Source organism: Solea solea, chromosome 15 (assembly GCF_958295425.1).
Source record: "Solea solea chromosome 15, fSolSol10.1, whole genome shotgun sequence".
In the NCBI taxonomy this organism is placed as follows: domain Eukaryota; kingdom Metazoa; phylum Chordata; class Actinopteri; order Pleuronectiformes; family Soleidae; genus Solea; species Solea solea.
This window is the reverse complement of record NC_081148.1, coordinates 23,353,047-23,366,859: the sequence shown is the minus strand read 5'-3', so window position 1 is coordinate 23,366,859 and position 13,813 is coordinate 23,353,047. Positions and strand designations below refer to the sequence as shown.

Below are 13,813 nucleotides of genomic sequence, written 5' to 3'. Positions count from 1 at the left end.
TTGGGGGTTTTCTCTCTGTCCTGGCGTTGGAATAAAAACAGACCAAGAATCTTCTCCTTCTCTGTATTTATTTCTGTGCAGAAAGTAAACTCATATATTCAAGTCAAGACAACTGAAACTCACTGACTTCATTAATTCTTCTTCTTGTTTTTAATTTGCTAAAGTGGATTTTAAGAGAAGTCCATGCATGTACGCCACACACCTGCAGAGCAAGTTTCTCTTCAAGAAAAACAGCTAATCTTAGACACAATGGCTCAGGGCAACGTGACGTCGTCCTCGTATGTTCTATTAGTGTGTCATCATTACATGACTACTGCGATATGTGCATGTTTTTTTTTGTGTGTATGACTGATGCTCCTTGTATTTCTCATCCAAACTATGTCAAAGTTGGAACTGGACACACTGGAGCCCTTGGTAAATCATCTTAAACCCTCCTAAGATAGAACAGCTCTTTTCTTTACTATTATTTATAAAAGTTGGTAGTTTCACGGGTTGTTTTATAGTTTCACTGGATTTGTAAAAATCATCAGATGTTGTGGAATAGGTACCCTCAAAAGTACCCAAAACTCACAGGATATCTCACTGCTGCACTTGAGCAAATTAATATCCTCGATTACGTTCCTTCACTAATCCCCGATGACGGTAAGGTTTAAACCTCACCTTGTCCTCCCCGCAGACAAAAACACCAAATGTGTTGTTGGTGTAAACACAAGAACCTGGCACGGCCTGAATATCAAGAGAGTCGCGCACGCCTGCGTTTGATCTGACGCGAGAATTGAGCAAGAAAGCACGGTAATTTCCTCGCTATCTTCTAATCTAAACAGGTCTAATTACAGACACCAAAAAGTGTATTTGGGTGGATTCGTGGCCGTCACATGAGAGGAGCACATCCATTGCACAAGAGCCAGGAAATGGGCTGTGCTGCACTGGAAAGACTGGAAAGCGAGATGACCCGTTTATTTTTTCTCTCTTCCCCCCTTTTATATATACTTAAGAGTTGCATCACAAGAAGTCCTGTGGTGCACCTCATTTCATGAATCCTAGTGTAGATTGAGGAAGATGAAGTAATTAGAGGCTGTCGCTCGGATAGCTAGCTATCTGCTCTGCTGCACATGAAGGCGGGCAGGTTATAATTAGAAACTAGCCAGCAACACCAAAGGGTTAGGTGGCAAACACTCAGCAGGACACACATACTTTGTTATTACCTGTGTGCAGTTATCATTTGATACGGCAGCATCCTGTCCTGTTTTTAATGTCTGTCTGATGACATCGCCCCTGAGATGACGACGCGCCGCTTCCAGAGCAGGATGTGGCCCGTCCACTAATGAGCCATTAAAGCTGCAGTGAGTAACTTCTGTGTGTTGTTGTTGTTGTTGCTCTTTTGTGAACAGATATGATGTAATATTGTTTGTATGCTGCGTCCTTCGTGGGAAACTGGGCTCTGTCAAGCAAAACTATCAGACCTGAGTGAGTTTTCTAAGCAGCAGAATTCACTTCTGAAACTTTTCATGGAAGCTTCTTTTTGTTTTCAGTCATACTCAACCTTGTTTTCACTGTATTAACACAATGTGGTTGTTGGCGCCACCTGTCTTGACATGATAAGACACAATGTCACCGGGCGACATGAAGCAAGTCATGTGGAGCTGATAGATTCTATCTTTAGTTTGACCGTAGGCCTTCAACTAACGATTATTTGTCATATTTTGATTATTTTCTTTTGTTTGTGCCATAAATGATGAAAACAACTATCTGTGTTACATTCAAAATGTCTTGTTTTGTTTACAAACCAAAATGATTCAGTTTAATGTTTTTTTTTAGGGGATATGGAGCAAAGAAACCAGAAAATATCCACATTTAGAATCTGAAAAACCTGAAAAACTTGTTTTAATTATTAACTAACTCTCACAAATGTATCCGTTATCCACCCATAGTATCCATTAATATTTGATTGTTGCAGCCCTGTTTGAATATACCTTTTTTTTAACGTAACATGCTACAGCTTTAAAGTAGAACGTGGTAAGTATGCTTTGACTGTGTGTCTGCACATGCCTCAGCAATTGTGTGCAATTGAGTTCGAGGAGCGTATCTGTGCCAAACATTTATAGCAGCCACTCAGCCTGAAACAATGATTTGGGTTTTTAAACACCACTGTGTGATTGCTCTGAAAACATTGGAGTGAATAGTTGGACTAAACTGTTTGGACCCAAACTGCTGCAGGAGAAATTCTGTCCGACGCAAATTGCCGAAAACCTATTCTCCCAGTAGACTTTTGTAAAACAAGAAAAAAAACCTTGGGCCAAAAACAAAACAGGGGCAGAAAGAAGGAGGTAAGGTTATCACATGAGGTTTAATAAAACAAATATAATCCAATTTTCTTTATATATAACATTTTCTTATAAAACAATATATATAACACATTTACAATGCATGCAGCACCACGTCTTTATAATACTGGTGTTGACAGAATCCAATAGCTCACTTAAGTGCCACCTCCAGGATAATATTTACACAATACAGTAATTTACTGCAATAACTGAGGCTCGAAGTTCCATAAAAAGAGAAACAAAACTGCTCTGCCATTAACAATGACATGAATCAATATTCCAAAGACTTCTGAAATGTCACTTCCTAACTTCCGACCCCTCGTCTCGTGCAGTCGGGGGAATCGGATCAGTCCACGTTCGCACTGTTGCGTCCCTCTGGGTGTATCACTTTTCCAGGAATCATGTCTCTCCTTCCGCTGGTGCTGTATTTGAGTTAGCAACTTTGGCAGGAAAGAATGTCTTAGGTGTTGGGTGTCTGAGTGTGTGTGTGTGTGTGTGTGTCAGCATCTTTGGTGTGTGTGCAAAGTGTTTGACCCAGGATGTGTGTGTGTGCTTCTGTGTCAGCGTCTCTGACAGGTGTGTAGGTTCCGGGCTGCAGTCCTGCTGACACTGTGCTCTCGCTCTCCTCCTCTCTCTTGTCTGCAGGCCAAGCCTTCGCCGCAGTCGCAGCGCTGGAACAGCTCCAGGCCGTGGTTGCCTTTCCTGCGGTGGCGCGTGCACACCTGGCCCTCCGTCAGCACGGGCTTACAGATGCGAGACCAGAAGTGTCTGGCACAGCACAGGCCCTCGGAGCAGTCGGAGGATCGCAGGCAATTGTCACCCTCCTGACCTGGAGAGAAGGAAAAGAGAGAAGAGTGTGAGTGAAAACATGTCACATGAAAACAAGGCTTCATCGATTGTTACCTGAATGAGAATAGTGATGATTTTCAAGGTTAACTCACCTTTCACAGCATGAGGCTGATGGCCGTGTGCAGTGGGGGGCTTCTTTGCTTGATGCTCCATGGTGTTGTTGTGTTTGTGCCACTCAGTGATAACAGATGCATCTGTGAAGTCGACATCATTTGCCTGACAAACACCTACAAGAAAAAAAAAAACCAAATGTTCCAATTAAAAATACAGTTTTATACAGTTAATAACTCCTGGACAGATGTGTGTTCCATGTTCCAAACTATTCCTGGCGTCAGTGATATCAACAACAGCTTCTGCCTGGTGTCAGTATTTATGTAGAAAGTACATCTGCTCACCATTGCTGCAGCGGTTTCCTGCGCAACACATGGAGTCCCGTGCGCAACGCTTCCGGCTCTTACGGCACGGCAGACAGGCGCCGCGGGCGTCATTGCAGAATTCATCACCTCCGCAGTCTTCGTCATCAGTGCACACACCCGGCTGCTACAATAACAATAACAATAACATAAAAGTGTCAGAGAAGTGTTCATTTTCGATTAAAACTCACATTTACGCAGCAGTTGCTGTTGCGCACAGGTTGGACTTTTACGCACGGGTTTAAAGTGACTTACCTGCAAAGTGTCTGCGGGAGGTTTGTGTCCCGCGGCAACGGAGGAGGGTGAGGTGCGCGGACTCGGGCTGACAGTGTTGGTGCCTTTGCCGGCTGGAGCTCCGGGGAGGTTTTTGATGGCGTTGGAGTTCATCAGCACTGTCCCCGCGTAAACGTCTCCAAAGTATCCAAACAGCGTGAGGTACAGAGCCAAGAAGCGGCGCGCTGACGGCAACAAATGCATGATTCTCCCCTCAGATGATAAAAAAACAAGAATCCTTTACTGACAACAAGAAACTGACAGAGTGACAAAGTCCAAAGTCCCGTTGAATCCCAGTTGTCCTTGCGTTTCCCAGCGCGGTGCTCAGTGGAAGGAGACTCCTGTCCTCTCTCTGTCCCGGGATGATCTCTTTATACATGTGGACCTGTTTGTCTTCCCGCCCCTCGCTGTGCACAACAAAGGCGGAGGGGTGGAATTTCAAAGAGAGCCCCACTGTACGGAAATGGCCTTCCATTCTGCGTGCACGAGAAGAGCGTTTCACAATGTTTGTGTAATGATAATGACCCGCAGAGTCTGTCTGAATGACCAGCGCTAATAGTGACGCATACTGCAAACATGTGCATGGACTCAGTCTTTATCGTATACAAATCATATCATTTGTTGATAAAGGTCTTGTTTTGCATTATTTCAACAAGAAATGTGAGTTTGGTGCAGTTTATTCTGTTTTATTTATCAGTTTTGGACGCAAAACAATATATTTGTTATGTGATAGTAGGCGTTTTTTCATGTTTTTCCTCAAATTTTGTTTATTTTTCAACTGAAGCAAACAATTATAGTTGCAACTATTCCATATGTTCCATTACAGCAAGTTTCCTCTGTGAAGTGTAGAGTGTTTTTTTTTTGTTTTTTTTTAAATCCTCATCCTCTCTTCTTCGTAGCTCCGTCTCTATAAAAAGCAGTTTGGTTATTCCAGCTTCTTTGACATTCAATAAGCCAAACTCACTGACCTTTGGCTGTGAAGACTTGTGTGATTGAAGTCGCTTGCGTCGATTAACCACTTCATTTGATCCCTGTGATTGCAAAAAGGGGGTGGGGTGGCAATTATGCTCCAAAGTGCGCTTGATTACACCAGTTACGGACATCAATGTGAAGGATATGCACAACCATTAAGGACGTGTGAAAAGTTTACCGAATTAATGGACTTCCGCGGCGAGGCCTTTCAGGGTTGACTGGCACTTTGAGATTAAAGGCAACGCTGTGATCTGTCTGCGACCCTCTCTGGATCCAACACTGTAAGAATGACCACATTCATCATTCCACTGTTTTATCCTCCACTTCAATGAAATATACTAATAATAATCTTGACAAAGAGGAATTAAACCTGTAACGTTTGACTAGATAGATAGATAGATAGATAAGATTAGATAGATATGTTTTGCTCCTCTTTGAAAGTTGGATAAATCAGTAAACTGTGGTTTAAACATTCTTTATGACACATATTTCACAAATCTGAGACAATAAACATGTTTTATTTATTTTTATTTAATTTATTTATTTATACAATTTTATTCTAGTATTGGAGGAATTTGTGTCGATATATTGCCTTTTCCCCATAGATAGATCAATAGATAGATAATAATTCAAATATAATAGTTGGAGAGTTGGATTAAATTTGACCCATTTTTTTTACAGATCCATTACTCATAAAACTATAATTGACAGAGACACAGTAAAGAGCAGTGTAGGGCTTTTATTCTCTTTGAAGGCAGTCACTTTGATGTCAACTTTTTGTCAGTTTTATTTGATTTTTTTTCAATCCCAACTTGCTCTGTTGTTACATGTGTCTCACGTCCACTGTCTAACGATCAAATAACACATTTATCTCTGGATATTAGTAAAACAAAGTTTTTAGTGAAAGTGAAGTGTCCCCTTAAATATAAGAAAAGTACTCCACGTCCATCAAGAAATGAGGAATAAACACTTTTTATGTGCTCAAATTATCCAATCAGCACACAGAAAACCTGCCAAACAAGCAATTTCACATTTTAACTCGGCTTATTTTGATCCTTAATTGCCCTGATTTGTCCTGATTTGTCCTGTCCTTTGTGTCATTAAAACAAATGTCGACACATTATGTTCTAGGGAGGGACGGCAACTTGTTTCCAGACCCAAAAAAAAGAAGAAAACCTGTGACAGTCACTTTCCAGAGTGATGACAGAGCAGAACAGCTCAGAAGGTGTTGACGTGAGCGATGGAAACGAGCCCTTAAGTTTCTTTATTAAGATATTTTGGCACTTGGACGTCATCTGCTGGTCACCTGTGGCCCCTGTGAGTGTGTGTGTTAGTGTGAGTGTGTGTGATGAGGTGGAGACACCTGACAAACACACTACACAGCTCTCTGCAGCGTTTCAATTGCTGTATATCTTTTGAAGTGGCGCTTTTATCTCCACTTTACTAAATGTCAGAGCTGGTAAGGTGAGCTCCACTTTGATCCTCTTTGATCTCACTCAAGTGTCACCCTGTTGTTATGGCTCAAGCCATTTCCCTCTGCTTAACCCCCCCACCCCCCCTCCCACTCCTACCCCCCAAAACAGATTTGTTGTGTGAATAACACCAAGACAGAAACAGAAGAAGAAGAAGAGAAGCAGAGAATCGTCAGCACTTACCGCAAATGGATAACATTAAGCTCCACTCCTGATTATTTAGATGTTGGGACAACACTTGCTGCTTCACATGAGAGAGAGGGACCTGTTTACATACCTGTAGTGCCCCCGTGTGGTAACTACCACACACTACAAGTCAAATCTCATCAGAACAAGCCAAACCTTTCAGTTTGTTGTTGTTGTAGTCTGGTTTCCATGACTTCAGAGGACATTACATTGACTTACCTTCATTTCCTGTGGATTCACTCTAACCTTAACCATAGTACTGGCCTAACATTAACTTTAACCTAACCCTAACTCATCATAACCTTAAAATGTAATGTTTTTTGTCCTCATAAAGGAAGATCAGTCCCCATAATGTGATGGATTTACGTCCCCACGACACCAGTAATTCATGGAGCACATACAGACAGAGAGATATTGTAAGATTTGCTTTAATGGAGGAAGTTGGCTGAGAGATTAAAAATGAAAATTAGTAGGAAAAAAGGTGTCGGATTAAATAAGTTTATACTTCTTCCTACTCCTTTTTCTGACTTGTCATTATTAGTGTGTAATTTTTGCTCTATAAAGGAGTAAAATAAGTTTATATATAAGTGTATATGAGTGTGTATTCATATGTGTATGTAAATGGTTTGTATTTATATAGAACTTTTCAAGCCTCGGCACAGTTGAAATGGAGCCAGTGCCAGTTTAAATTAGTCTTTAAATCCAAGAAGATCAAGTAATATATTGCAGAACCTGACAGACTGAATAACTCTTTGTGTATTTTTGATAAGATGAGATAATTCTTTATTAGTCCCACAATGGGAGGGTTTTCTCCGGGTTCCCCAGTTTCTACCCTCAGTCCAAAAACATACAGAGGTTCATTGGACACTCTAAATTGACTGCAGGCGTGAACGTCACCCAGGAAGAACAGATTTGACAACTCTTTTAACGATAAATCTATTGCATTTCTACCGATATCTCAGGCTTTTCTTATGCAAACAATGTCAAAGCTGGCACTGAACACACTGGTGCCCTGAATAAGTCTCCTGCCAAGTTTGAAGTATGGACAGTTACGTGGTCAGATGTTCCATGCATTTATCATTAAAAGTATTTTTGCATTAGAACTGCAAAATAACCGAAGAGACAAACACCACTCAAAAGTATTGTTTTTTTTTACTCTTATAATTTCAAAAAATCTTACACGTGGCACTCTGCAAAATCAAATGTACAGCAGGATAAACAACAGAACACAAGGCAGATATCAGGTAACATTGCAGAAGGCGGTCGATATAAGACTTAAAACCCAGCAGTTTGTCAGGTGATGACATACGTAAGGCTTTGTGATGAACATAACCTGCCCTTAAATGCCGTAAAATACTTATGTATACCTACAGAAATAAGATTCCTTCTCAGTTGTAGCTCCCTTTTTACGTGATTCACTGATGTTTGCTATTTAAATGCATGTGTGTGAGTGTGTTTATGTGTGGGATGAAATGAGGATGCTTTACAATCAGTGCTATCGTACTGTCAAGGATTGTCAACAGTGGTAAACAAGAACATTGTCATTACATCAATGAAACCTGCAAATCATTCTCGCCATCTCTAAATGCTCAGATTTTCTGCGGATAGTGGATGATTCTCGTTATGAGCGATGGTCCACGGCGTCTGCTTCTGTGGTTGACTTCGTGAAAACACACCAGAATCGGGTATGTAGAGAAAAGCATGTCATTGCAGCCACATCAGGTCGACTTTTCAAATTCAAAGGGTTTCAAAGCAGGAAAAATGTGTTTAATACGCAACTATTTCCTGCAATCGAATGCCTAGAAATTCACAACGGTTAATGCGCTCGTGAGCTGAAAACAAAAGGATGAGAAGCAGCCGTGTGGAGAGGACACACTATATATTTTGAGGTGTATATATGTGTGTTCATGCAGCATCAAAAAGGTCCCATGATGTTAAAATTTGTATGCCATTGACTTAAGGCACTTACATATACAATACGTCTGATTTTATGCTCTTGATTCGTGGGCGTGAGAGGTGACGAGCAGGTGAGAGAGTGGTCGTCGTTTTGAAATGTCCGCACAATGTTGCCGATGTATGGGAAGGCTTCAAGGGAATGTTGAACACTTTGCCGTCCAGGAAGAGGGTTGTTTTGATGGTGATGAAAGCAAAGGTCCAGTGTGTAACTTGTATAATCACATTAAAATGAAAATTGTTTGGTTTTCGTACGCATAGAATAAGTCTTTTAGGGTAAAGAAGCAGTTTGAAGAAGAAGCTAGCGACGAAAAGGACAGTGGATGGCTTCACTCGCGTAAACAACAAAGACGAAAGAGGAAACGGCTATGTAAACTTAGGTATTAGAGATGTATCCACCTATGCTACGCTAGGTAGCAATATGTGCCCCCTTCTCAGCTTGTTAGTATTAGACAGTTTGTTGTTTAGCATGTGGCTAGTTGTTAGCATGTCAAGCACAGTTCCAAGTCCTTCCTACCATCCTTGTACTTTCCTACCAACTTTCAAATTTTAAAGCTAACAGAGCACAAATGCAGTCTCTTCATTAGCCCAAAAACGTAGCCACCATGTTTTTGTCGCTGTTGCCTTCTATTTTCGTTTCCGGCAGGCGCGGAGCCCCAAGGCTAGCTTGAGTTAATAATCACATTATCTTCTGTTTGTTAGTCAGATTTTAAAAACAAATACATTTCATACAGTTTCAGTCAGATATGAAATATCTCCCTTGTTTGTCACGACGCCACCTTCTGTTTCATGCCCTGAATTGCTTGTACGTAGACTAGGAACTACGCACGACAAACGTGGAGTCGTAACTACTAGTGCTGTCGTGGACACTATCCACTGTGCGAGTAACATTAAGCAAGAGAGAGCAAATCAATTAAAGTGGACGCAATCATGGACGAAGCGGCTCTTACAAGTTGACCTCCCATCTTAGCTATCCAAGCTGTGTCAGCACATTCAGGCCTTGAAATTGGTCCTGGAAAGTCCTTGAATTTGACGTCAACAAAGGTGTGGGAACCCTGTTAAAGGTCCAGACTAAAACATTTGTTTGTCCGACGTCATGTAAACATACGGGGTGTTTACATCCTTTCAAAGCCTGTTATGTAGTAAGGCATCCTCCATTTGTTGCAATCTGCAGTCTCACCATTAGATGTCACTACTTCTTACACACTGGACCTTTAACATGCTTCAACCTGTTTTTTCTTTGTTTTTTTAAAAAGAGAAGAATACCACTTATCACGATGTCAAGTGATACCAAAGAAAGCCTCACTCAAGTTCACAAATCGACACAAAATCTCCAATTTTCTAAGAAAGCAGTCAAGTACGTTACAAAGAAACCAAGCACAAAAAAAAGAAAAAGAAAAAATATCACGATACAAAAAAACAATAACCAGGACTGTCATCTCACCATGGTTTGTTATTATAACTTATCATTAACAGCACCAAAGACATTGAAAACCATTTTCACAGTTATATCAGAACTACACAACAGGAGCAAATAGATGGTGTGTGTGTGTGTGTGTCCTGTCTGGTTGAATGGGAGGAGGCATTTTGTGTGATTGATTTAAATAAAAAAAAAACAACTCTTAAGATGAAGGCAGAGGAGCGTTCAAATGTGTGATTAAAAGCATATTAAAGAGTGTGACTTCATCTGCCCAAGCTTCAAATTAGCTGTAACTGGTGTTTTTTTTCTTCTTCTTTGCTCAGTTAATGGTCTTAAGTGCATAATGACATGATTGTTTTTGTGGAAAACACGAGCTGACATTTCACACGCGTCGTCGGTGTGTGTGTGTGTGTGTGTGTGTGTGTGTGTGAGATTCATTGGAAACTAAGCAGGGCACTTGGAGAGTCGCGTCTCTTTCCACTGACTGCACAGTGTTTGTGCTTTTTCAACACTTTGTCGTCTTAAATAAAAAGGGTACCGAGTATTTGAGTTTCAACAGCTGCTCTTGTACGAATGTAACTCGTAAAAATTCAAATACTGTGTACCAGTACATACTGTATTATATATATATATATATATATTTATATTAAATGAATGCTATATGGAAGTAAATCAGTGACATTCAGGTTAGCACTTGTTTGCCGTCACCGATAAAGATCCAAACTTGCAGCGAGTGGCCGCACGTCGTCGTCATGTTCTCACCTCCCAGAGTCCGTCACGTTACTTATTCCACCACGAGATATTGCGAAGAAACAAAAACAAGAAAAACATAATAATAAAAAATATTTTCTCTTTTTGGAGCAGTCCTTCATCACTCTTTTTTTTTTTTCCATTCGTCCCACAACCAAAACTTTAAATTAGATATTAGATGTTTCCTTCACCATCTAAACATGTTTCCCCGTCACATGGGGAAAAAAACCCTGGCTCCATCATCAGACTCTGTTGTGTGTAAGTGTGTGTAATTGTGTGTCTGTGTGTGTCTCCCTGCACTTTCTTTGCCTTTCAAGCTGAGTGTAAGACAAAAACATCGCACAAGTGCTACAGCCGTCCTCGTTATAAATGCTTGATCCAGAGCCACAGTGAAATAAAGGCATATCGGTGACCCAGAGGGTTTGCCATCCATCTTTTTTTTTGTTTTATCTTCTTTTATCCTCTCTTTCTTTTTTGAATACAGTTTCTTTTTCCTTTCTCTCTCTTATTTTTTTTTCTTTACAACCGCAGCCATGTCCTGGAAAGACGGCCTCCGAGCCGAAAAACACAAGTTTCCTTTTGGTTACTAAGGAGGAGAGGAGGCCTTTCAAAAATCCACGTCCCAGCCCGAGTTGTCGTCGGGAGGCGGGTCCTCGTTGTCCTCGGGGAAGCTGTCGAAGTTACTCGTGTCGACGGGTGATGTGACCTGGCAGGGAAATAAAATCATGATCATCTGTCATTGAAAAAATGACAAGGAATTGTGATTTATTAACTAATATTTACTTCACATTTGAAGACTTTTCCCCCCAGCCTTTACTGAAAGAGGCTTTAAATGTAAAATGAATGTATTATCTTAAGTCATACAAAGACCATGATGTTAAATTGTGTTTCTGGCTTCACTGATAACAATGGTGTAACCTGTATATTCATAAATTTAAACTTATATTTGTGAGCCACTGCAGTTGTTAGCACTTCAACACCAAGGTTGCCAGAAAGTGCTTCACAGCAAATAAAATGCACACATAAAACAAGACTATATGAGACAAAGAGTACTCCATAAAACTTAAAACGTAAATAAGAAGAAACAGCGGCTAAAAATATGTGTTTTTAACTCCTTAAACGAATCTGCAGATTCAAGACAGCGTTAAAAGGCAAGGGAAGTGTATCTCAAAGCAGAAGAGCTTTGACCTGGAAGGAACGATCGACCCGGGTTATGAGATCCAAGATCTGAAGATCTTAGTGATCGTGTTCATGAACATGGTCTCAAGAGGTCAAAGATGTAAGACCTCTTAAAAATTAATTCTAAAATGAATCAGTTATCATTTTGGACGACATACTATAGTATGACCTTTTTGTCAAATTTTGGACAACATACTATAGTATGACTTTTTCGTCACATTTTGGACGACATACTAACCTATGACTTTTTTGTCACATTTTGGACGACATACTAACCTATGACTTTTTCGTCACATTTTGGACGACATACTAACCGATGACTTTTTTGTCACATTTCGGACGACATACTAACCTACGACTTTTTCGTCACATTTTGGACGACATACTAACCGATGACTTTTTTGTCACATTTCGGACGACATACTAACCTATGACTTTTTCGTCACATTTTGGACGACATACTAACCGATGACTTTTTTGTCACATTTTGGACGACATACTAACCTATGACTTTTTCGTCACATTTTGGACGACATACTAACCGATGACTTTTTTGTCACATTTCGGACGACATACTAACCTATGACTTTTTTGTCACATTTCGGACGACATACTAAACTATGACTTGTTGGTGACTTTTTGGACGACATACTAACCTATGACTTTTTTGTCACATTTTGGACGACATACTAACCTATGACTTTTTCGTCACATTTTGGACGACATACTAACCGATGACTTTTTTGTCACATTTCGGACGACATACTAACCTACGACTTTTTTGCCACATTTTGGACGACATACTAACCTATGACTTTTTTGTCACATTTCGGACGACATACTAAACTATGACTTGTTGGTGACTTTTTGGACGGCATACTAACCTATGACTTTTTTGTCACATTTTGGACGACATACTACCTATGACTTTTTTGTCAAGTTTTGGACGACATACTAACCTATGACTTTTTTGTCACATTTTGGACGACATACTAACCTATGACTTTTTCGTCACGTTTTGGACGTCATACTAACATATGACTTGTTGGTGACTTTTTGGACGACATACTAACCTATGACTTTTTTGTCACATTTCGGACGACATACTAACCTATGACTTTTTTGTCACATTTTGGACGACATACTAACCTATGACTTTTTTGTCACATTTCGGACGACATACTAACCGATGACTTTTTTGTCACATTTCGGACGACATACTAACCTACGACTTTTTTGCCACATTTTGGACGACATACTAACCTATGACTTTTTTGTCACATTTCGGACGACATACTAAACTATGACTTGTTGGTGACTTTTTGGACGGCATACTAACCTATGACTTTTTTGTCACATTTTGGACGACATACTACCTATGACTTTTTTGTCAAGTTTTGGACGACATACTAACCTATGACTTTTTTGTCACATTTTGGACGACATACTAACCTATGACTTTTTCGTCACGTTTTGGACGTCATACTAACATATGACTTGTTGGTGACTTTTTGGACGACATACTAACCTATGACTTTTTTGTCACATTTCGGACGACATACTAACCTATGACTTTTTTGTCACATTTTGGACGACATACTAACCTATGACTTTTTTGTCACATTTCGGACGACATACTAACCTATGACTTTTTTGCCACATTTCGGACGACATACTAACCTATGACTTTTTTGTCTCATTTTGGACGACATACTGACCGATGACTTTTTTGTCACATTTTTGACGACATACTAACCTATGACTTTTTGGTGACTTTTTGGAAGACATACTAACCTCTGACTTTTTTGTCACATTTTGGACGACATACTAACCTCTGACTTTTTTGTCACATTTTGGATGACATACTAAGCTATGACTATTTTGCCACATTTTGGACGACATACTAACCTATGACTTTTTTGTCACATTTCGGACGACATACTAACCTACGACTTTTTTGCCACATTTTGGACGACATACTAACCTATGACTTTCTTGTCACATTGTGGACGACATACTAAC

At 40.2% G+C, this 13,813-nt stretch overlaps 2 protein-coding genes across 6 annotated transcripts in view; both read right to left on the bottom strand.

Moving 5' to 3' along the window:
- Positions 1–2,328: 2,328 nt before the first annotated feature.
- LOC131473575 (dickkopf-related protein 1-like) lies at positions 2,329–4,722 on the bottom strand. Its single transcript, XM_058650864.1, has 4 exons — positions 3,842–4,722; positions 3,569–3,713; positions 3,266–3,400; positions 2,329–3,153 (listed from the first exon to the last, which is right to left on the bottom strand). Exons 1-4 carry the CDS (start codon positions 4,061–4,063, stop codon positions 2,885–2,887), a joined length of 771 nt encoding a protein of 256 aa, XP_058506847.1. The 5' UTR covers positions 4,064–4,722; the 3' UTR covers positions 2,329–2,884.
- A 2,900-nt stretch (positions 4,723–7,622) lies between these two features.
- Positions 7,623–13,813, bottom strand: part of LOC131474277 (cGMP-dependent protein kinase 1) — a 149,657-nt gene continuing 143,466 nt past the window's right edge. For all 5 annotated transcript variants that reach the window (XM_058652058.1, XM_058652057.1, XM_058652059.1 and 2 more), the window contains one exon: positions 7,623–11,318. In XM_058652058.1, the coding sequence (XP_058508041.1) occupies positions 11,220–11,318 (99 nt within the window). In that variant the 3' untranslated portion in view covers positions 7,623–11,219. The remainder of the gene's footprint in view (positions 11,319–13,813) is intronic.

Bases quoted from the DNA above. Each gene is read 5' to 3' on its own strand.
- LOC131473575 (XM_058650864.1), bottom strand. From the start codon at position 4,063: ATGCATTTGTTGCCGTCAGCGCGCCGCTTCTTGGCTCTGTACCTCACG. The intron at 3,714-3,841 runs GTAAGTCACTTT...TTGTTATTGTAG, and splicing joins CTCCCGCAGACACTTTGCAG to CAGCCGGGTGTGTGCACTGA. The intron at 3,154-3,265 runs GTGAGTTAACCT...CCTTCTCTCCAG, and splicing joins TCAGCCTCATGCTGTGAAAG to GTCAGGAGGGTGACAATTGC.